The sequence below is a fragment of the Macaca nemestrina genome, chromosome X, assembly GCF_043159975.1.
Source record: "Macaca nemestrina isolate mMacNem1 chromosome X, mMacNem.hap1, whole genome shotgun sequence".
NCBI classification, from domain to species: Eukaryota; Metazoa; Chordata; class Mammalia; order Primates; family Cercopithecidae; genus Macaca; species Macaca nemestrina.
Window position 1 is genome coordinate 3,893,375 of NC_092145.1, and position 23,708 is coordinate 3,917,082.

A 23,708-nucleotide genomic window follows, 5' to 3' on the forward strand; every position below is an offset into this window, starting at 1 on the left:
TTCGGCCATCCAGTCTTAAGGAGGTTTCCAAAGCCTCCTCTATTCCAAGTGGTCCCTCTCACACTCAGCGTCTGGGGCCAAAGCGGGAGCCACATTGTGGCAGTGTCCTCTTGGGGTTCAGAGAAAATTCTCCAGTGAATGTCTCTGCCGGGTCCTCTGTTGGCGGGTCCTCCCTGCCCCCAAATACCTGGGAATTTGCCCTGTGGAGTACCTCACATCAGAGCTTGCTGGGGAGACCCCTGTCTCTCTTCTTCCGTATGCCAAGGAAGGTGCTGAGTTACCCGGCTTCCTTTATACGACAAGACTTGTATTTCGAAAGACTGAAGATTGTGGGCTGAGAGCTGGGAAAACCAGAGAGGCAGCTAGGTTGAAGCCAGGAGACTTGGGGAAGCAATGGGGTGCAACAGGTGGTGGGGGAGGAAGCCACGGCTGGAGAGCACAGTTTGACCCCGCGGCGCGCCAACGGGCAGGAGGGGGTCGCCTCTGGGGCGTAAGCACATCCAGCCCCGCATCTTGTCCCTGAAGCAGCTCCCTGCCGGCCACAGCGTGGGGCCGCGAGTTTCCTCCGCCCAGGCCGTGCGCCGCTGGCTCGCCGCCTCCTCCCTCCCCCTCCCCCGCCCCTGGCTGTCTGGCAGTGCTGCAGTGGCGGCGGGGGGACTGGGGGCCGCAGCAACAGGGCTCCCGCCTCCTACCAGCGCCCGCGCGAGCCTCCCCCGCTCCCCACGGCAGCAGCCGTCACGTCGTCGGAGATTTCCATCGGGGCTGGGGGCGGGCCTGGGGCGGGGAGCGCGGGGCGGGGAGCGCGGGACGGGGCGGGGCGAGTGGGAGGAGTGAAAGTTGGAGCCCAGCAAAACCCTCCGCACAGCGCTCAGTGCGTACAGACCGTGAACCGCGACCTCCGCACAGGTGGTCGCTCCGGTCTCCGCGGAAATGTTGTCCAAAGTTCTTCCAGTCCTCCTAGGCATCTTATTGATCCTTCAGTCGAGGTGAGTCTCCATCCCGGGACCCGGGAGCCCTTCGCGCCCAGCCCCCTCTCCCTGGGAGCAGGGACGGCTCCCGGGATCCCTGCGGCCCCGCGTTCCTCGAGCCCCGCGCCCGCCTTGCCCAGGCCCTAGCGCGGGCTGGCTGAGTACTGCGTGCCCTCGATGCGCGCCAGCCTCCGCCCGGTTCACTGTAGGATGGATTCCCGGGGTCCTTGAAGGGGATCTCCAAAAGGAAGACGGGACCCCCGTTCTCGGATTCCCGCTCTCAGAAGCACTGCGATGGCCTGGTGACAAGCACTCCTTCTAGGAGTCTTGCGCAGGAACAGGGGAGCAGCCCCGGGGGGGACCGGCCAGGGCAGGCTTCAGCTACTGGGGGGTCGGGGGTGCATTTCGAGAAGGCGGTGCGCGGGCTGAGGGAGCTTAACTGCGCCAAAAATGTGTAAGTGTTGCCTCGTCTGTTCTCTGCTGCTCACATATTTTTAAGAGTGCCTACTGAGTTCCAGGCACTGCGCCAGGCAACTCTGACTTTCCTTGCTTCCCATGCCGCTGCTCCTGTTGGTGCCAGTCTCAGGCAGGAGCTTTGGTTTAGTCTAAGGGCTCCCGCACCAGCTATACCCCTCCCCACTGCTGACGGCCTCCCCCTTCCTTAACTCATCCCTAGACACCCTGCTGGGCCTTGGGTAGACTGGAGCCAGAGGCCAGGAATATTATTCTCCTCTGAAGTCTGTGGTTTGGGTCCTAGATTTCAATCCCCTTCTCCCTTTTCAGGTTTCCCTTGAACAACCATCTTCCCTCACACCTTCTCCTCGCCCTGAGACTTGGCTAGGAAGGTTGTCCCCTAGATTTCTCGCTTTTTGGGGTGGAAGATGACTGCTTCGTTTTTTTGTTGTTGTTGTTGGTTTTTTTGAGATGGTTCCTGCTGGGTGTGAAGTGTCACAAGTTTGCGAGCTTCCTGATCTGTGGAGCTTTCTTGAAGTTTCCATGGCACTGGGCTTGTGTCTTGTTTATCTGTTGTGGGGAGCGGGGGTGACTTCTTTCCCTACCCGAGATTGCGTTAGCTCTTCAGAGAAGGGGATGTGTGGCTCCCTGCTGGCTCACTGATGCCCTGGAGTGGGGCTAGCCTCAGCAAGGGCTTGGTAAATGTTTTTCTATGCGTGCTAGCAATTTCCAGTCATCCACATCCCTCCAAATGGAATTTGGACTAGTTGAGAAAGCTGACATGGTGACTGGCTAGGGCAAAAGATGGCTCTGGGATGGGGGAAATAAGAAGTGGGGGGGTCAGAGAGGAAAACAGCAGGGAAAGGGGGCTGGGGAAATGGAAACTACTCTTCAAGCATAGCAACCTGTGGTGCTAGGAAAGAGCTGGGGAGGTGACAATGGGGTGTACTGGGCCACAGTGAACCACAAGACCTCTCTCTGGTCCAGGCTTAGCCTCAAATTATTTGTGTGACTTGGGGCACAGTCCTTCCTCTCTCTGGGCCTCAGTTGGTCCATCTGTATAATGAAAAAGAGATCTGATTTAGATAAAAATGCAACATCTTTTCTTATGCCCCCCACCCCCACCCCACTTCTCACGCCACCAGCAGTCGACTGTTTGGGAGGGGGTAGTGCAGAGATTCAACTTCATGCTGGACCATTGTGTCTGGAGACATGTGAATGCCTGAAAAACTCCCCTGGAAAATCCCACTATTCCAATGTATGAGTGTTTTTCAAGTTTTTATTCTTTCTAGCCCCGAAAGTGAGCTTAATGGCTGACTGGGGAAACGTATGCATTGTCAGCAGCTCTTTAACCCCAAAGACCTCAGGATGAGGTTTTATTTTGTTTGTTTGTTTGTTTTTAACTGGCAAAAGCCAATTTTAGGATTAAAGCCACCTTATGACCCTCTGCTATCATTTTCATTGCAGACCTAGTCTAGGGGCAGGAGGGCTTTGGTGGTCTCGGTGCTTTCGGGTTTATCTGTTTGCCTCTGCACTTTTAAACATGGGGCAGCTGGGAGGATCTTGTCCATGGATTTCAGACATCTGGGAGGGGCTGCTTCAGGCTTTTAGGTGGTCCTGTCTGGCAGTGCTCAGTCTACCACTGCTGCCGGTTCTGATTGTGCCATGTTTCCAGCCACATCACTTATTTTGCAGGGTCTCAGGTCTCCATTTTCCCTCCTCACTTCCCATAGTCACTGGCCCTTATCTTTTGAGATGGCTGGGAATTTGGCCTCAGGAAAAGAAGACATCTTCTAAATATGGCATTTGAAAGTAGAAACTGTATTTTCGAAGTCCAGTTCTTCTCTAGCCCACAATGGGAAGTAGCCACTTCAGACATGAGAAATGGTGTGGATTTGGCACATCTGTATGCCACTTAAGCAATTCTAACAGCTTGAAATACTGCAGAAAAATGCATTTTGCTGCCCAAGTTGGCAGTCCCTTGGTCTGCAATACAGGGATCATGCCAATGTCTCTTGCCCTGTTTACCCCTTATTTTAGGAAACAAATTGCCTTATGGCTTAAAAAAAATCATTTTGGAAGTGTGACATGCCAGTATAAAAGCATAGACATCATGAGTGAACAGCTCAGTGGATTTTCACAAAGTAAACAGGCCCATGTAACCAACACCTAGATCAGGAAATACAGCATTGCAATCCCCTTACCACACACACACACACACACACGCATCTCCAAAATGCTTGTCCCTGTACACTTTCCTCCCCAAAGGAAACCACTCTCCTGCCTTCCAATATCACAGATTAATATGGGATGATGGCTTTTTAAAAGACTTTTAATTATATATTTTTTAAAGACATATAAAGGCAGAGGGAACAGTACACGGAATCTCCATGTAGCCATCCCCACCCCCATTGTTTGTGAATTCATGGCCACTCTTATTTTCTTTTACCCCACCCACTCTCCAATTCCGACTTAGATTGTCTTGAAGCATATCTCAGACATCATATCATTTTATATGTAATTGTTTTAGTATGTATTTCTAGTCATTAAAGATTTCACAAGCATAAGAAAATACCATAATTACACCAAAAAATTAAGAATAATTTATTCATGCCTCAACTATCCACTCAGTGTTCAAATCTCTCCTATTATGTCATAAATGATTTCTGTTTGTTTTTTAAGAGTTTGCTTTTAAATAAAATGAGATCCAGATATTAGCAGGTGGGGCATTTTGATTTTTTACAACACGTTTTTATGGAATTAGAACATGTATACAGAAAAGTGCTCAAATCATAAGTGTACAGTTGATGAGTTGTCAGAATATGACCACAGCGGTGTAAAGAAAGCCAAATCAAGAACCCGAACGTGAGCAGGACCTCAGAAGCCCCCTTTGTCACTGCCTCCCAGCAAAGGCAGCACTATCCGGACTTCTAACACCATCGGTGAGTTTCATACTTTGGCAGATGGCCTTTAACATTTTTGTTTAATTCAATTATTCTTACTAATCTTCTTCTTTTACTTGGCTGTGGTGCATGGCTGTGGAGCTCAGGGTGGACTCCTGTTGGGCAGTCAGTTCCTGGATGGCTGTCTGTGGGTGGAGGACTCCTGCCTTTCCTGTTTAGACACCCACAAAGGCTGCTCTTTAGCCTCCTTCTCTTCATCTCCTTCCCCTGCCCCCAGTGCAACGAGTATTACACAACCAACAAAACTGCAAAATATTCCCACAATTTTCTGGTCCTCTCTGGAAGAGGCCACTCTGGCTTTCGCAAGAATTCCTCTCAGCCTTGGCCCTCAGCCTGCTCCTCACTCCCAGTTGGTGCTGGTCAGGCCGACTAGAGGCCAAGGCTAGTCACAGTGGGCCAGCGCTCAGACATAAATGCCCTCTTCATTTCACGTGGAACATTCTTTTAAAATCTAGGTCTTGCTTTTGTTTATTTTTTTTAATAAAAGAGTTATCATAAAAGAAGGACAACATAGAAAGTCCCCAAAGAGCAGCAAGATTTAAAAGAAATTCACAAGCCTAATCTGTCACTGTCTTATAATTTGCTGTTACCAGTCACAATTTAACTAAGTTCTGTGTTGAAAACTTGTTTCGGTTTGCTTCTGTCCCAAGAAGCACTAGCTGGGGCCCCTACAGACTGCAGGGCAGAGCTTCATTTTTCGTTTGAATGTTCTAGGGTCGAGGGACCTCAGACTGAATCAAAGAATGAAGCCTCTGCCCATGATGTCGTCTATGGACCCCCGCCCCAGCCTCTGGAAAATAAGCTGTTCTCTGAGGAAACAAAGTCAACTAAGACCGAGACTGGGCGCAGAGCTGGCAAACTGCCAGAAGCCTCTCGCATCCTGAACACTATCCTGAGTAATTATGACCACAAACTGCGCCCTGGCATTGGAGGTGAGTGGCAGAACAAAGTTCTTCCCCTCCTTAGAGGGTCCAGGGGTTGAGGGTATAGGCAGGGAGAATGGACCTGAGCAGTAACAGAAGGTGCCATGCACATGGACAGGAATATCTGCTGTTGACCTGTCAGGTAAGAGATATTAACTCTATTCTCAGCAGTGTCATTGACCTTGATCAAGACTTTTCCCTCTCTTGCCCTCAGTTTTTCCAATGGTAAAATGAGAGGACTAAACTAGATTTTTGATCTTCAAGATGTATGTCCAATTCTTAACAGTCCGTGAGCTTGGTTTTGCCATGAAAGAACAAATAAAGAAATAGGATTAGATGCTGAAACTGTGTGGTCCAACACTTACTTGACTCCCCTTTCATCCCCTCTGACTACTTCCTCCCCTGTCCCATGCCCCTGTTTGACACTTACCCTTTGCTGCTTCTGCTTATCTTACAGAGAAGCCCACTGTGGTCACTGTTGAGATCTCCGTCAACAGCCTTGGTCCTCTCTCTATCCTGGACATGGTGAGTACTAAGCTTTTCTTACAGTATTTCCTAGAAGCCCAGGGGCTGACCTATAGGGCCTTCCACAGACTTCTGCTTTCTGCTCTGTATTTCTGTAACAACTCCAATAATTTATTTCTGGAGGGAGGAAGGGATTTTTTTAACCACTGGCTTGAGAATGAGACTGGAAAAGGTAAGTCCCTTGCTACTTGAAGAGGATCTTCAGAATCATGACCATATCTTCCAGTTTTTTCATTCAAAATAAAAATAATAAAGCAATTTTAAATACCACAATGGAATGCCTCTTTTCTTCTGATAATTATTTGTATGGACATAAGTCTAAAGTTACTAGCTCTTGCTCTAAGACTGTTTCTATATTTTTGTTCTACTTCCTTCTTTCCTTTTCCACTCATATAATCATAGTGTCAGCACTGCCCCCATTTAGCTTTCATCATCTCCCACCTAGAAAACACCTACTCCACCTACTAAGTTGGCCTCCCAAGTGATGCTCCTCCTGCAGTCCCAGCACTGCTTATTACATGCAGTTCAAGGCCCTCCATGGTTGTATTCCTCTTCACCCTTTTAGAGACCATGTGCTTTGGTCACACTAGAATATTGGCATTCCCAGACCACCTTGTACCTCTGAGCTTTCATTCAAGTGATTTTCTATTTGGTATGCCATTGTTCCACTTTCTTACTTGTCAGCTGCCTTCTTTTTCAGTATCTAACTCAGACCGCATCTCATTCACGGCATCTCCCCTGACCTCCACACTTATTAATTGCTCCTTTCTTTCTCACACCACATTCCTGTCTTTGGCAGTTACATCTTTCTAGCTTCTATCACAGTTGTTTACCTGATCTTCCCTACATCATTTCATTGTAATTATCTGTGGTATGTTGGCCTTGCTGTCTCCTCCATGAGCTCCTTGATGTCAAGGGCTCAGTATATGTTACCTAAGCAAATGAGTGATGAAAGATGCTCTGCAAGAATCACTTGCATCTGCAGAGCCTGACACTGAGGAAGGCTGTGGTAAGCAACTCCATCACAGCCACAGATCTCTTGGCCCAAGGCAAACAAAATTTTAGCATACTCACAGGTACCCAAAAAGTGCCATGTGACTGGGTGAGCTTAGAGCCTTGGCTCTGAGACGGGCCTTGCAAATAGACCCTCAAAGCTAAGTTAACCTTCATGGAAAATCAAGGTGTTTACATAGGCTAAGTGGAAGAGCAAGGTTCCCCAACCCCCAACCATGAGACTTTGGCTGCCTGATTCTTCAGGCACACTACTTATGCCTTACTATGTAACAAATTATCCCCAAAACATAGTGTCTTAAAACAACAATCATGGCTGGGCGCAGTGGCTCAAGCCTGTAATCCCAGCACTTTGGGAGGCCGAGATGGGCGGATCACGAGGTCAGGAGATCGAGACCATCCTGGCTAACACAGTGAAACCCCGTCTCTACTAAAAAAATACAAAACACTAGCCGGGAGAGGTGGCGGGCGCCTGTAGTCCCAGCTACTTGGGAGGCTGAGGCAGAAGAATGGCGTAAACCCAGGAGACGGAGCTTGCAGTGAGCTGAGATCCGGCCGCTGCACTCCAGCCTGGGCGGCAGAGCGAGACTCCGTCTCAAAAAAAAAAAAAAAAAACCAATCATTATCTCACAGTCTGTGTGGGTCAGGAATCCAGGCATGGCTTAGCTGGGTTCTCTGTTTCAGGGTCTCTAACAAACCTGTAATCAAGGTGTCAGCTAGGGCTGGAGTCTCATCTGAAGGCTCAACTGAGGGAGGATCCATTTCCAAGACCACTCACAGGATTGGCAGGATTCTGTTCCTCTCTGGCTGTGGTCTGGAGGTCTCCCTCTATCCTTGCCATGGGCACCTATCCACAGGGTAGCTCACAATATGGTAGCTGGCTTCCTTCAGAGTGAGGAAGAGTATGAGAGAAGGTGCTCAAGATTGAAATCACAGACTTTTTATAATCTAATTTTAGAAGAGACATGCCATTGCTTCTGTGGTATTCTTATCAGACACAAATCATGAGGTCCATCCCAGAGTCAAGTGGAGGGGATTACAGAAGGGCACAAACACCAGGAAGTGAAGAACATTGGAGGACATCTAAGAGTCTGCCTGCTACACATGATCATGATGTTCTTCTTTTGAGCAACTCCTAGAATTGAGTTGCTGAGAACTAACAAGGAAGAACAGAAGCATAAGAGCAGATAGATGTTTTTGAGTTTCTGTTTACATTTTAAAATTGGTGGAGTTTTCTTTTTTTTGACTCTTTCCTTGATAATCAGATTTACTTTTTGCTGCTACCAGCGTGTTTACCACTATGAGAATTGTAGTCTCCTTTTTGTGTTGCAGTTTACCTTTTTAAAAATGGGTATGAATTTAGCAATTAGTTTTGCTAGTATTGTTTATAAACTAAGAAACACTAAGTTCTGTGCAAGAACCAGAGGCTGAGGGCTTGTGGTCCCACCATTGTTGTCATTGTTGACCCTTTCAGGTCATTGGTGTAGGAGTGGGGAAAGTGGCTCAGGATGCTATTCTAGCTGGGCAGAGAGCCTCCTGCAGCAGTCTCTGCCTCTCCTCTTTAGCATGCCAAAAGCCAAATGTAGTGCTCAGTCCACAGTAACCTCATGGCTCCCAGAAATTTGCATAGCTGTTTATTTGTTCCTTTCTTCTAGTTCTCTGCTCCTTTGGCTTGACTTTAAGGCACTGCCAACCTTATTTGGAAGTAATCAGTCTAATTTCCAACAAGCTGGTTTGCTCCTTCTTCTCTAACATGTCAATCTCCACCCAATTGGTGGTGGCTAAATTTCCTTAGGTAGAATGGAGAGAACACACACATTGACAAATGGAGAAAAGGGCGCTAAGTTGCCTTGGTTTGCTTTCTGAGTAAGATAGAGCATCCTGTAAAGTTGAAGAGTAGTGGAGAATTTGTGACTCAAATCTCCTTGCTGTTTGGGAAATCAATTTCTATCTACAAGAGCCCTTGTAGCAGAGCAGTAGCCCCACTCACAGTAGCTGAATGCCCTGTCTCTCCTTGCTCCATGGCTATTCATGCTTCCAGCAGTGGCCTCACCTGACAATGTTTGAAGGATATAGTCTAATAACCCAGCAGTCACCAAACCTAGCATGGAACACAGGACTCGTTCAGAAAAGAGCCAACAACTTTATTTTCTTTAGCCAGTAAGGTGGCACTTTAGCCTGAGCCAAGTGTCTTGAAAATTCTAAACCCTCACATGTGGTGTTAAATTGTCCTGAAATGTCTTGCATTCTACATGGTTCCAAATAGTTCTTTAAAGCTGTGGGAGGTCCCTGTTCTGTGGTGTACTTGGTAATGAGGGGACGCATGTCTCTGCCACACAGTCACAGAACAGGCCAGTACCCAGTACATTCTTGTCTCCTTGGATCCTCATGACAACCTGCATGGAAGCCAAAACTGCCATTAGGACATGGATCCCTGTTTTACATTTGAGGAAACTGAGCCTTCTCAGAAATGTGAGTCCCAGCATTGGGTACATGGCTGGTGTAACTGCTTGAGGGGAGTTTCAACACCTTTCAGTCAGATGTTGTGTAGAAAGCAGGCCTTGTCCTCCAGGAAGAAAACCTGAGTGCACGGTTTTGTAACACCCAGTCTGAGATTAAAAGGCAATGAACAATCTGGGAATCACTGCGCATTGTAGCATCAATAGTTAGTAACGCTTTTTCTTGCTGTGGTAATTATCGCAGTTGATTCTAGTTCCAAAACACTGAATTTCTAGAGTTTCGGCTGAGCTAAAAGAGATGTACATGGCAAGCTCGTTTGTCAAACTGGGGAAAAAGTGAAGTGTTAGTTATCAATTGATATGTAATGAACTTACAATTGTCAAATAGAAATAAATGCTCATTTGAACACTTCATAACATAGAGCATAAGCACAGTGTGAGTGCAGAGGGAAAGGCTTCCCACTGGCTACCAAGCAGTTCGCAAGGCCTGGGAATGAAGGAGGCTCTGCTGGCCAAGTTTAAACTGCCAGCCACTTGGGACTGTAGAGACACTTGGAAGGCTATTTGTGGAGGCAGGTGGGGCAGGGTGGGGTCAGAGGCTCTCATACAAATGGGAGCCAGGTTCTACCAGCTCTTTTCTGTCTGCTTATCTGGCCTACTCCAGGGAACATTCTCAGTCTTCCCTTCCATGGTTGGTTCCCAGCAGTTTGGTGGCTGCTTTTACAGTCTTTTGTCCTGGGCAGCAAAGGCAATCAGGGATTTTCTTGATTTCTTCCCTGAGGGCCGTGCCTGCCTCCATGGTTGTGGGTATGCATTGTTTGATGCAGAAGAACTCAGCGGAAAGACCTAGGGATTCTGCAGAGAAAATTGGACCTTGGTACCTAAAGAGATTGTTGGTGCAAGTGAAAGCCATCCCAGGGCCAGGCTGCCATTGACTATTTGTGTGACTTTGGATAGCCCCCTTTCTTATAGAGCCTTAGTTTCCTTATCTCTAAAATAACTCAGAGTTCTGCCTTGGCCTACTTGTGGTACTTGCTGTTCGAGCTACTTGGAGTTCTATTGTAGTAGGGTTTTTTCCTCCCTTCAACACCAGTGGTGCAAATTTCTAGCTTCTTCCTATTAAATATCATTGTTGATGTTTAACAAACATTTTATGGGACAGACAATATCTGGAGACCGAAAAATCATGGATATATCTATGCACACGTACACACCACACATTCAGAGTTTACAGCACTTATTTGAAAGTAAAAAAAAAAAAAAAAAAAGTGAAAGAAAAAAAAGATTCTCTTTGTTTAAAGAACATGAGACTAAATAGACGTTTCTCTTGTGACTCAAAGCACTTCTTTCTTCTTTTTTTTCCACCCGAGATGGAGTCTCACTCCATCACCCAGGCTGGAGTAGAGTGGCGTGATCTCCGCTCACATCAACCTCCGCCTCCCAGGTTCGAGCAATTCTCCTGCCTCAGCCTCCCAAGTAGCTGCGACTACAGGTGCCCGCCACCACGCCCAGCTAATTTTTGTATTTTTAGTAGAGACGGGGTTTCACCATGTTGGCCAGGCTGGTCTTGAACTCCTGACCTCGTGATCTGCCCTCCCAGAAGTGGCCTTCCAAAGTGCTGGGATTACAGGCTTGAGCCATGGCGCCTGGCCTGCAAAACACTTCATTTTTATTGTAATTCTGGAGAATGAAGGATTGGGGTTAATTAACATTTGTGCTCCCCAGATAAAATCTGAAAGGGGAAACTTCACTGTATGCAATCAACGGTGTGTGTGCTTGTAAATTTTTAAAACAATTTTGAGCTGAGATGTTTGACTTACTGTGGAAATGTGGGGACTGAGAGGGTGTTGACCTGGCTGGAGTAGCATCACAGCCTACACAGGAGCAATAAGATGAAGAGCCCAGTCCATGGAATTAAGCCACCATTGCCTGTCTGTTTCTAGATGAAATCTATCCTCTGAGACTGTGACCTAGTTGGGAATTATATTTTATTTTGGAACACCTGGAGATAGAAAACTCCTACAGCCAAACTCATGCCGCCTTCCTCTGTACAAACCTAAGTGAATTCCAAAGAGTCCATCTACTTGATAAGCCCATCACAGAATGGCATGGAGCCTTTGCCCACTGGTAAAGGGACAGTCTCAATGTAAGCTCTGGAAACAGGGCAGTTTTTTTTTTTGAGGTGGGGGGCATTTACAAATTATTTATAGTCTCCCATTTAACAAAGAGGATAACAGGGAAAGATGCAAGTTTTAGCCAAGGTCACAAGAACATTTATTTAAGACTTTGATTATAAATGGAAACAATTCTACAGAAAAAAAAGTGACACTAATTGTCACTAGAGTCTAACAGTTCTCCTTGCCTCCACATTACCTTGAAATCATTTATTTATAGGGCACATTCAGTTTTCTGTGGTGTCAGTCAGTGTCTTCTGGGTATTTTCTAATCTTTTTTATTTTGACATAATTCCATGTTTATATTTCCAAGTGTGGGCATAGTGTACAGACATGTCATTTTTAGTGATCCAGTCCTATGTTGTCTTATTGCTTACCTAAGTGAAATGTTCTCTTACTCTCACTTATAAGGAAACATAAAAACAACTGGATAGTTGTGGTGACACACAAACCTTAAACATGTGCTAATGAAAATCCTCAGAATCTATAACATCAGAGCTAACAGTACCTTTAAAGATTACCAAATCTCACCTATCCCATTGTTATGTTCACGTTGATTATGTATACCTAGTGACCATAGGCTTCCTTAATTCAACTGCATTAATCCAGTAGTCTTGACTATGGTGTGACCAGCAAGGTGCTCTAGATTTCAGTTTTATCCAGTAGTGTCTTTCAATTTGCTCCATGTCAGTAAGATTTGCATGGACCATAGTCACACTTGCCATTCTGTTGGGCAACACTTTCCCAAAGTGTGGAATCATTTTAAAATGTGTGGTTGACCTTGTAGGATAAACACAGCACAAAGTGAGTAGTAGTGCTATGGACCAAGTACTAACAAGTACTACCACACTTTGGTGAAAAGGGTTGCCTATGAGTAGACTGTCAGTTGACTGTGCAATCCTTGCAGATCTATTGGTAAAACCAGTGGTTGGGTTGTTGAAGCCGAAAACTTTTAGTCATGAATGTCTACCCCAGAGAAAAGACTCAGGAGGGCAAGATTGCAACCTTCAGGTGCCTTTCCTTGATTCAATGTTGGCTCTGATTTACGATCATAACCAATTTAAGCCACTATCAAGAAAAAATAAGAAATGCTCCATTAAAGATATGTGTTAATTGTAAGATGCACCATGACTTCAGAAATGTGGAAAAAAGACAGATTCAATGACATACCATTTCTGGAGATCTCTCCTCTGGAATTGAAACTAGACCTGCTCTATGTGTTACCTGAGAACAGAATGGGGATTGTAAGAGAAAGTAGTAGGAAGCTTTGTTTAGGGCAAACTTTTCTATTGTCCTGAGTTGTGTGAGTATTGTGTTAACTGCTGCATGATGTGAGGACCTAGTTCCCCTTGCTCACAGTAATCAAGCAGGGTATGACTGACTTCTCATTTGGGATTATTAGGCTTGGTAACCTCTGAATTCCCTTCTAGTTCTGACATTGGAAGAGCCTTTGAGCAGGGAAAAGGGACCTCATCCCACTCCTGCTTCCTGGTCTAGTGCTCAATACATTTCACCACATCGCCTTTAGGATTCTAGGTTAGGGACTGGCAAACAATATGTTTGCATGTGAATGTCCTTTTTCTGTTCATCCCCAAGTATGTGCTTTTCTGTCCTTCCCACCAGGAATACACCATTGACATCATCTTCTCCCAGACCTGGTACGACGAACGCCTCTGTTACAACGACACCTTTGAGTCTCTTGTTTTGAACGGCAATGTGGTGAGCCAGCTGTGGATCCCGGACACCTTTTTTAGGAATTCTAAGAGGACCCACGAGCATGAGATCACCATGCCCAACCAGATGGTCCGCATCTACAAGGATGGCAAGGTGTTGTACACAATTAGGTATGTGAAGCCTCTGGAGTCTCACCTCCTGGAATTCCCTCTCCCCTTCTGATAATTTTAGCTAAAGATCTATGGGCAGAGATCTCATCCTGAATGATACCTCTAAGGGCCTGTCCAGCTTTCCTAGACCATGAGCCCAGCCCCCTTATGTAACAGATATAGAGGCCTCAAAATAGAAAGATATTGCTAAAACCACACACCAAGTTTGTGGCAGAGCTGGAATTGATACCCAGTTACTTGGCTCCGAGTCCAGAGCTCCCCCAACTAGGATGTGCCAGTATGACTGCATTACCTAGACAATTCCATCCTAAGTGGGTACTGGATATAAAGATACGTCCACAGTGGTGAAATTGTTCAGGCAGAGCAGCAGCACGGTAGTAGCAAAGGTACCTAAGACCAGGTTGGATACTTGAATGCCCAGCAGGGGAAGATTGCATGTGGGGGCAGGAAGGTAGGGGAGAGTAGGGAGGATGTTGGCAGGTCTTGGAAACTAGGCTGGGCGAGAAAACAAAAGCCGATCGAAGTTGGTCCATACGTTTCTCTAATGATGGAGCCCAGAGTAGCCAGATAGTTCTAAGCTGTTTGTTTGCTTGTTTGTTTTGTTTTGTTTTGTTTTTTCTCTCTTGTTATCTCTCCTTTGAGCTTTTTGTCTTAAATTCTACTGAGGGCCAGGCATGGTGGCTCACACCTGTGATCCCAGCACTTCGTGAGGCTGAGGCGGGCAGATCACTTGAGGTCAGGAGTTCGAGACCAGCCTGGCAATCATGGGAAAACCCTGTCTCTACTAAAAATGCAAAAATTAGCGGGGTGTGCTGGTGCTAATTCCAGCTACTCAGGAGGCTAGGGCATGAGAATCGCTTAAGACTGGTAGGCAAGAGGCTGCAGTGAGCTGAGATCATGCCACTGCACTCTAGCCTGGGTGACAGAGTGAAACTCCGTCTCAAACAAACAAAAAAATTGACTCCGGCCATTCATTGGTGGTAGTCCTTAGACTACTTGGGTGGATACGGAAGTGCTTAGGGCCAGCCTAATGAGGCTCCTTTCTCCCTTCCAGGATGACCATTGATGCTGGATGCTCACTCCACATGCTCAGATTTCCAATGGATTCTCACTCTTGCCCTCTATCTTTCTCTAGCTGTGAGTACCTTCTTAGGTTTCTGGGGCCCCAGAAACATGCTGGGCTCCTTCTTTTTCTCATCCTTGCCATTTACATTTTTCTGCCTCTGCTTTTCTCCTAAAATGCTGCCAAGTTGTGCAGGGCTTCCATCGTCCACCCTCATTTCCTTTCCTGCCAACAATACTGTGTTGCTCATCCCTTCCACGTGCCTCTGAAGTGTATCTCAAGTATGGCTGCTCCTCTCCATCTCCACTGGCACTACCTTGGTTTAGGCCTTTGTTATCTTCCACTTGAACTTTTGCCACATCTTCACTTTGAAACTGCACATGTCCAAAACGAAATTCATTGTCTTCTCCAGACCTCTACCACCAAAACAAGTGTGTTGCTTCTGGGTTCCCATCTGTCTCATTGAAGAGGACCATCACTCACCCAGTTGTCCAAATCAAGAACTTTGATGTTCCCTGTCCCTCACCTCCTGCATCTAATCAATCAGCACATCCTGTTGGTGTTTCCTCCCAGTCTCTGTCGATGCCCGTCTGTTTCTCTGCACCCTGTCACAGCTTCACCTGCATTAATTTAATTCTGTCTGGATTGCTACACCAACCTCCTTGCCAACATGCTGTCCTCACAGAAGGTTCAGAGTGACCTAGCTGAAGGGTCACCTAGATCGAGTCACTTCTTAGTCTCAAATCCGCTGTTAACTCTCATGGATCAATTTGAAATTCCTTAGAATGAACCTCAAGGCCATTCATGGACTGGACCCTGCCGCCCAATCCTGTGCACCTCATCCTCTGTGAGCTAGCCATCCTGAACTTTTGGCCTTTCCACAATACACCAGGTGGTTCACCTTTCTATGCTGCCCCTTAACACCTTCAAACTCATTCTTATTGAGAATATTTACTTGAGTTTCAAGATTTAATGGGAGTATCACCTGCCTTGTGAAGTCTTTTCTGCGTATGTCCCCAAGTGATCTTTATCTACTTTGTTTCCCCACTGTTCCGTGGACATAGGTTTTTCAGAGCTCCTCCAAAAATCACAGTAGTATACTCACTGTCTTATAAAATTAAATGTGATTGCTTGAGGGTAGGGTTCATGCCTTGCTCATCTCTGTATTTCCAGCCCAGGGCCTGATACTGAGGAATGCTCAGTAAACACATTCATTGAATGGACTTCAACAATGAGGTAGGAGAGGCAAGGTCCCACAGCTGGCAAGGCCAGAAACAGGACTCCGAGGCATTGTGCAGGCTGACTCCATGCTATTGGAGACCTCAGGTGGGCTTCTGAGTCTCATATGACCCTCTTTCTCACATTGCTTTCCAGTTTCCTATCCTGAGAATGAGATGATCTACAAGTGGGAAAATTTCAAGCTTGAAATCAATGAGAAGAATTCCTGGAAGCTCTTCCAATTTGATTTTGCAGGAGTGAGCAACAAAACTGAAATAATCACAACCCCAGTTGGTAAGTGTGCCAGGGCTTGGTGGAAGTCCAGGAGGGTGGTAGGGATGACTGGAGATGGCCATCCATACGAATGCTTTGCAGTCATCCCATGGAAATATTGTAAGATATGGCTCCTGCCTTATAATTGCTAAGCACTTACAACTGTTTGCAGAGGAAACTGAGACTTTGTAACTATGTCTCAGTCTCATCTGCAAAGAAGTAAGTGCTTTGCCAAGCTCCTTGAGAAGTTAGGTAAGTAGATAAAGTTCTGCTGCTGTCGGAATGTGCAGCTGGCTTTTTCATGCAGACCCTTCAGTTTCAAGGTTACAACACTGACCTTCTTGGATGACTTTGGGGAATGGAGCTCCTATAAGTTCTCCACACCCAGAACCAATCCAATCTGGTTGAATGGGAAGCAAAGTCCATTGTAGTGGGAGGTGGAGGCTAGAGTTCTAATGTCAGCTAGTTTAAGGCTGGGAAAGTCTAGAGGAATTTACAGCAGCTACAGTGGCTGCTGCATTGACATTTATCTTAAAGGAACAAGTCTAAAAAGCACAGATTCTTGTCAAAGGCTTCATGGTGGATTCAACATAGACATAGTGACCACTGGTTTTCTGACCTTTTCTCTAACAAAGACTAAAGGGGAAGGTCCTGGGTATCTTATACTTCAGTTCCCAATTAGATGTGAGCATCTTCACTTATGTTCCTAGGTGATCTGAATGAGGAGCCAAGGGACCTCCCCAGGGTAGCTCCCAGAGCAGCCCTGAAAACAGTCTTCACACATCCTGACCAAGTTTAGGGCAGTGAAGGCACTGCCCTCATCGTTTCCAGAATGTGGATGGAGCCAGTCACCCAACCAGCCATTTGTCATGAGCAGCATCTTGTTCTGCTACCATGTGACTAGGCAGAAAATCTGCTTTTGTTTCATTTGTTGAGTCAGTCTCTGGTTGAGGGAAAGCTCATGCTCATGTGACTAGAGCTTTGCTTGCACAGTATTAGGCAGGGGCAAAGCTCTGGGCTACCTTACAAATACTTGCCTTTTTTCTTGGGGGCTCTGGGGAAGCAGTTTTACTACCTTGCTCTTCTGCCAGCTAACCATGGGCCCACCTCTTGGCTTTCTGCACCTCAGTTTTTCCCAGATTGGTGGGTACCCATCATCAAAAGTGACAGAGAAGATAAGGCCCAGGGGCTTTCAAGTCACTAGTGGTTCCGTTTAGTAGATGATTGTGCATTGTTTCAAAATGGTGCCCTAGTGACTACAAAGCCCCAGAGGCAGCATCATCACCAAAGCGATGACAGTAGGTAAGCACCAGACCTCCTTGGGAGTGAGGAGGATTCTTGAGGAGAAAAGAAGTCTTCTTTCTCCTCTGCTTGGAGACTAGTTGATCTTGAGACATGGTTCCTTCAATGTCAGAGTTATCTTGGGGACTGGTCTCAAACTCTTCCAGTTGGACCCTGGGGCAGGTCTCTCTATCTGGAGCATACTTATATGCTCAGCTCCTAAGGGTTCAGAATGCAATGGTAGCCTGCTACTCTGGCCATCTTGGACCTTGATCCAGAGAATCTCTGCTTCAGGAGGTTCTAAGAGAGTCCAGCCCTGCCTCCAGGGAGTGGCTTGTCCTTCACTGATGGCTGTGGAGCCTCTGATGGAATATTATTGCTGGTCAGGAATCCACTGTCTTACAAGGAGGTTTCCTTCTTCTCTAGACAGTTCTGTTCATTAGAAAACTCTCCCTGTTCATCTGAAATTTGAGTCTCTGGAAGTTCCACATATTAGGCTTAGTTCTTTTTCCTTGGAACTATCCAGCTTACATTAGTTCAGCCACTGTTTCACAGGGCCGAGATTAAAGGATCAGCATTATCATTCCTGGCATGGATCATAGTCTGTTGTAGTCTACATAGCCCTAGTTTATTTTTCTTCCCTTATTCTTCAAAGCTTTGGGTCCATTCATTCTTCTAGTCCCAGTCCTCTGGACATGGTCTTTCTAATTGTGTCCCTCTGACACTGCAGTGACCAACCATTATCTGATCAGAGAATAAGAGTTCGAGCAGAAAACCATCTTTAGCATATATTTTTTTGCTTTGGTTCCTCAGCCCCAGGTATATTGTTTTCCCTACCCGTGCTTCTCTCACTCCTGAAGAAGTAGAAAATGTGTGTTAGCATCTTTCTCTTGTCCTTCAAGACAAATTGGCATCTCTTGACGAGCCGCAAAGGTTCTTTTTTGGCCAGAATAAATAAAATTAAAATAGAATCATCCAACAGAATAATAAATCCTCTTGCAACAAGAATATATTATATAAACCCAGCAATATTGCAGGGCTTGGGTATAACTAATTAGAAGTGTCTTAAATTGCAGTCAAGATCCCATGGCAAGAGGACTTTTGATAAATACGTTCTGGCCAGTAGGCAAGTGCAAGGGTGGTCCGTGCAGCAGCCCTGGAGGAGTTCTATCCCAAAGGTATACTCAACACACAGGTTTCCCACTGACAACAGGTTGCTCCCTTGCCTTTTTCCAGAAGAATCTGAGAAGCCTTGCTCCTTGAGTTTCAGTGCTGCCAAGGTGAGTAGGAAAGGCTACTCTTCTCATTCAGCTCCAGCCCACCCAAACCTGCTGGGCAGTTGATCCACTTTCCAAAATAGGAGGACACACGGACAGGTTAGTGTTCTGATCTGCTTCACAAAGCTGTTGCCTGACAGGAGCAAGAGTTACTGAGTATCTGCTGGGTTCCAGGCTGTTCTGACCTTGGATGGGCAGGGGCTAAGCCACAGGGCCTGCATGAGCCCTGCCTTGAAGGAACTTAAAAGCCCACCTAATTATAGGCCTAGGAATTCTATAGTATTGCAACTCCAATGTGATGCTGAAAGTGGAAAATGATGTCCTGGGCTCCGAGAAAAGCCCACACAAGCCCAGGAGTCATGATAGCATGCAGAGTGCTTGGGGAGGGTGTGTCAGAGCATAAAGCAGCATGAATGGTACAAAAGAAGATGCCAACTAGAGATATAGGTTGTCATCAGGTCCTGGAGGAACCATGACCGTCTGAGAGCCATGACCAAGGACACAATGTCCAAGTGACTATGAGGACCTCAGTCTGCCCTGTGGATGTGTACGCCACAGAATGGATTTCTGGAGGGCTGACTGAAATGTTCATTTTAAGCTTATTCTTCTCTTTTCCTGAAACACTCAATTTGGGTTAGGGGTCATAGACTAAGACAAGAGAGTCCAGGGATAGAATATTGGTGTAAAATTGCAGGCTATCTCAGGAAATCTGTGAGCAGATGGGATTGGCTTTGGGTAAGGTGTGTGTGTAAAATGTCAGTTGGAGCCGGGTCATGGTGGGCCTTTAGCATCAGATTCCAGAGTGTGGATTGAGTCTATATAGCTCATGTGGAACAGGGAGCCATCAAAAGCTTGGGGAGCAGGCTAGTGCTGGTTTTGACCATCTGTGGAGCAGTGCTCACTCACTAAGGCATTTTGCCATCATATGAATGTGTAGAAAGGAGGCTGAAAGCATTCTGTGCTTCTCCACCACAGCACAGACTTCCCTAGTCTCATTTGCTGAGAGTGGACATTCTGAGGGCCAGCAGTTCAGGTGTGATGTGCCTCAGTGGATATGAAGCCCTCAGTCAGCCATCTGGATATCAGCTGCGTGGGCATGATATCTAGAAGGCTAACTGATTTTTTGCTTTCACCTGACTCTCTTGCCAACCTACAGAGACAGACATTGGGTGTGGGACAGTAAACTGAGAAAGAAGCTATTAAATTCTGGCCTTGGCTTAGCTCTCAACTGGTCATTGGTCTTGCAGTAAGTCTTTTTTCTGGGCTTCTTCTGATCCTATTTGTATGTATTGCATTGTAACATCATGCCTCTATCCTAGGGAATACTATGAGCAGGACAGTGAGACCCTTACTGTGCATGTCCTGTTAAGGGGGACCCTCATGTCAGCACTGTAATGCAGTGATGTTTTTTGTATCTTTCAGGTGACTTCATGGTCATGACGATTTTCTTCAATGTGAGCAGGCGGTTTGGCTACGTTGCCTTTCAAAACTATGTCCCTTCTTCCGTGACCACGATGCTCTCCTGGGTTTCCTTTTGGATCAAGACAGAGTCTGCTCCAGCCCGGACCTCTCTAGGTAAGAGGAGAAAGAGGTATATGCATAGGCACATAGCTGGGAATTGGCTGGGCCAGGGTAAAGTTGCCTTGTCATGGAGTCCTTCAACCTATGTCGTATATAGATCAGGAACTGAGCCCACCTCCACTCTTGTGCTCTTGCAGGTATCACCTCTGTTCTGACCATGACCACGCTGGGCACCTTTTCTCGTAAGAATTTCCCACGTGTCTCCTATATCACAGCCTTGGATTTCTATATTGCCATCTGCTTCGTCTTCTGCTTCTGTGCTCTGTTGGAGTTTGCTGTGCTCAACTTCCTGATATACAACCAGACAAAAGCCCATGCTTCTCCGAAACTCCGCCATGTATGAGCTGGGTATGGGAGTGGTGGCAAGGCTTTGGAGTGTGGAGACATGCTAGCAGGGGTACTGGGGTTATGGCACATGGGTGGTCAGCTTGCTGAGTGATGGAATGTTACCCAGGGTGGTGGGGGAGTTGAATCAACTTCCTAATGTAATGGTGAGAAGTTGGAGGAGAAAAGCCAAGATATGGTGTGCCAAAGACAGTTTCCAGAAAATCCGGAGGCAGCACTTATACTTGGGTTCTCTTCCCTTGACTTTTCCCCACTTCTTTCCTTGTCCATTTTAGCCTCGTGTCGATAGCCGTGCCCATGCCCGTACCCGTGCACATTCCCGAGCCTGTGCCCGCCAACATCAGGAAGCTTTTGTGTGCCAGATTGTCACCACCGAGGGAAGTGATGGAGAGGATCGCCCGTCTTGCTCAGCCCAGCAGCCCCCTAGCCCAGGTAGCCCTGAGGGTCCCCACAGTCTCTGCTCCAAGCTGGCCTGCTGTGAGTGGTGCAAGGGTTTTAAGAAGTACTTCTGCATGGTCCCCGATTGTGAGGGCAGTACCTGGCAGCAGGGCCGCCTCTGCATCCATGTCTACCGCCTGGATAACTACTCACGAGTTGTTTTCCCAGTGACCTTCTTCTTCTTCAATGTGCTCTACTGGCTTGTTTGCCTTAACTTGTAGGTACCAGCTGGTACCCTGTGGGGCAACCTACCCAGTTCCCCAGGAGGTCCAAGCTCCTTGCCGAGGGAGTTGGGGGAAAGCAGCAGCAGCAGCAGGAGCAACTAGAGTTTTTCCTGCCCCATTCTCCAAATAAAAGCCTACAGAGGATTTGTCTTTGCTGCCCCTCTCCCTGACCTGGCCCATTCACTGAGTCTTATTAGCAGCCCATTTCAAATTATTAAAAATGGGCCACCTTCCACTTCTTCAAGGAGCATCCGTGATGCTCATTGCTAAAAATAGTAGCCATCTAGTGATCAGCTCCCTAAAACCATGCCTAAGTACAGGCAGATCAGCTATCTTCCAATAATGCTGACAACCAGACAATTACTGCATTTTTCCAGAAGCCCACTATTGCCTTTGTAGTGCTTTTGGCCCAGTTCTGGCCTCAGTCTCAAAGTGCACCAACCAGTTGCTTGCCTATACCTGACACCTCATTAAGATGCTAGGCAGCAGTATAACAGGAGGAAGGGATCCCTCCCCTTTGGTCAGATTATTATGTTCTCAGTTCTCTCTCCCTGCTACCCCTTTCTCTGCAGATAGATAGACACTGGCATTATCCCTTTAGGAGGAGTAGAGGCAGCAAGAGAGCCTATTTGGGACAGCATTCTTCTCTCTCTGCTGTTGTGACATCTCCCTCTCCTCTCTGGCTCCATCTTTCATCTACACTACCAATTCAATGCCCTTCATCCAATGGGTACCTATTTTTGTGTGTGATGATACTAACTACTCCCTGCTTTATATGCCACCTTCTTCCTTCTCTTTCACCCCTGTGACTTTTTCTGTAACTTCCCCAGTGACTTTGCCTAGCCCTGACCCAGACACTAGGCCTTGGTGACTTCCTGGGGCCAAGAAACTAAGGAAACTTGGCTTTGCAGCAGGCATTACTCGGCATTGATTGGTGCCCACCTAGGGCACACCATAGGAGTTCTATCACTTGCTTGACCCCTGGACCCATAAACCAGTCCACTGTTATACCTGAGGCACTCTAACGATCACAATCAATCAATCGAATTCCCTTAAATTTGTATGGCACTGGAACTTTGGCAAAGCACCTTTGACAAATTGTGTCTATTTGGAGCTTCATGATAGCCCTGTGACATCTTTAGGGCAGGATTCTTATCCCCATTGTGCAGATGGAAACCCTGAGGCACAGATTTCTATGAGACTGTGGATCTCGCTGGAAGCTATCCAAGAGCCCACTGTTGCCTACTAGACCACATGACAGGGCTAAGCAACTCAGTTCACCATGGTTCTATTCTGTCACCTCTGCTGGCACACCAGTGGCAGGGCCCAGAATGGTGACCTCTCTTTAGCTCAATCTCTGGGCCTGAGGTACTCAGACTGCCCCCAGGATCAAATCTCTCCTGGCTCTAGTAACCCAGTGGAATGAATCTGGATATGCCCCAATGCTTCTATATGCTAAGTGAAATCTGTGTCTGTTATTTATTAGGGGGTGGATAGGGTGGGGTCTCCATCTACTTTTTATCACCATCATCTGAAATGGGGAAATCTGTAAATAAATATATCAGCAAAGCATTCAAGGTGTGGCTGGTTTCTCTGGCATTCAAGTTTGTTCTCAGCCCATGTTTTAAACCTGAAATCCATGACCCAAATCTTTGCTCCCCTCTCCCATCCATAATTTCCAGACCTGCCAGGCATGGACCATGTACCCTTCTCTCATTAGTAAGGAACGGGAATGAAGGGAGAAGTGTGCCTGGGTATGTGGCACCCTTTTCAGATTCCTTTAATTGCTCCTATGCCCCTGCAGGCTTCGTGTCCCTTTTGCCTTGCCTATCACTCTAGCCCCCCTTATCAGAACTAGACGGTTCATAGGGACCACCAGACTCAAACAATTCCCCTCCTCTACCATGTAAAGATGAGGATTCTGAGGCACAGAAAACAGGAGAGATTTGTCTCCTGTCAGGCAAGGACTTAACAGTAGAGTGGGACTGGACCTTAGAAATGCTAATACCTTGGCTTGGCTTGGAGCAAGCCTGGACACCTTGGGTGATTCACCTTTCAAAATAAGAGACTCTAAAGGTATGTTGGGAAGTGTGGCCCTGGCATCCTGTGATACTTCCATCTCTAAAGGAACTCAGAAACAGTAATGAGAACCAAAGAGGAGACAAAAAGGCTATATCTGAACAGCCATTTTTGCCATACAGTCTTTAGAATGATGCTCAAACACTTTGCATGCAAGAAACTCACAGAAAATACAAGGAATAATTTTAGAACTAGGAAAATAGTTCCTCACTAAAGATATAGGGAGGAAAAAAGGCAGTGTGGCTCCTGGGCAATGTAGACATGCAAATTTGTAAGCAGTCATATTTAAATGGATTTTGAAACACAGAAATAGTGCAAACCAGATTTTTTAATCACACTATAATAAACCTACAAATACATAAAATCCCTACATTGGTAAATTTTTAGAAGCTCACATAAATAGTTATTTTAAAAGGAAAAACTTAAAATCATAATTAAGTGAATAATATCTAAAAAATAAAATTAATGAATGACATGCAGCCAATACTGCACTTAGAGAAAAATTCATAATTTAAACATTTCAATTACTAAACACAATGGAAGAAAACTGAGTTAGGCATTGATAACTAGAAATTGGAAAAAGGATAAAAACACATTATACATTAGAAA

The 23,708-nt window shown here is 46.3% G+C and overlaps 1 protein-coding gene across 2 annotated transcripts; it reads left to right on the forward strand.

Moving 5' to 3' along the window:
* The first annotated feature begins 842 nt into the window (after positions 1–842).
* On the forward strand, positions 843–22,605 carry LOC105495880 (gamma-aminobutyric acid type A receptor subunit epsilon). 2 transcript variants are annotated; one of them, XM_011765770.2, is made up of 9 exons: positions 843–986; positions 5,099–5,316; positions 5,765–5,832; positions 13,100–13,320; positions 14,375–14,457; positions 15,758–15,895; positions 19,855–20,007; positions 20,151–20,350; positions 20,634–22,605. In XM_011765770.2, exons 1-9 carry the CDS (start codon positions 931–933, stop codon positions 21,015–21,017), a joined length of 1,521 nt encoding a protein of 506 aa, XP_011764072.1. In that variant the 5' UTR covers positions 843–930; the 3' UTR covers positions 21,018–22,605. The 2 variants fall into 2 exon arrangements, with proteins under 2 accessions (XP_011764072.1, XP_024653085.1); XM_024797317.2 differs by having other exon boundaries at positions 844–986; positions 20,151–20,361; positions 20,634–20,772.
* Positions 22,606–23,708: the final 1,103 nt, after the last annotated feature.

What these genes read in the sequence shown, in the direction of transcription:
- LOC105495880 (XM_011765770.2), top strand. Translation starts at nt 931, where the DNA reads ATGTTGTCCAAAGTTCTTCCAGTCCTCCTAGGCATCTTATTGATCCTT. An exon ending in ACTGCGCCCTGGCATTGGAG is followed by an intron (nt 5,317 to 5,764) that starts GTGAGTGGCAGA and finishes CTTATCTTACAG; the next exon opens with AGAAGCCCACTGTGGTCACT. An exon ending in AATAATCACAACCCCAGTTG is followed by an intron (nt 15,896 to 19,854) that starts GTAAGTGTGCCA and finishes TGTATCTTTCAG; the next exon opens with GTGACTTCATGGTCATGACG.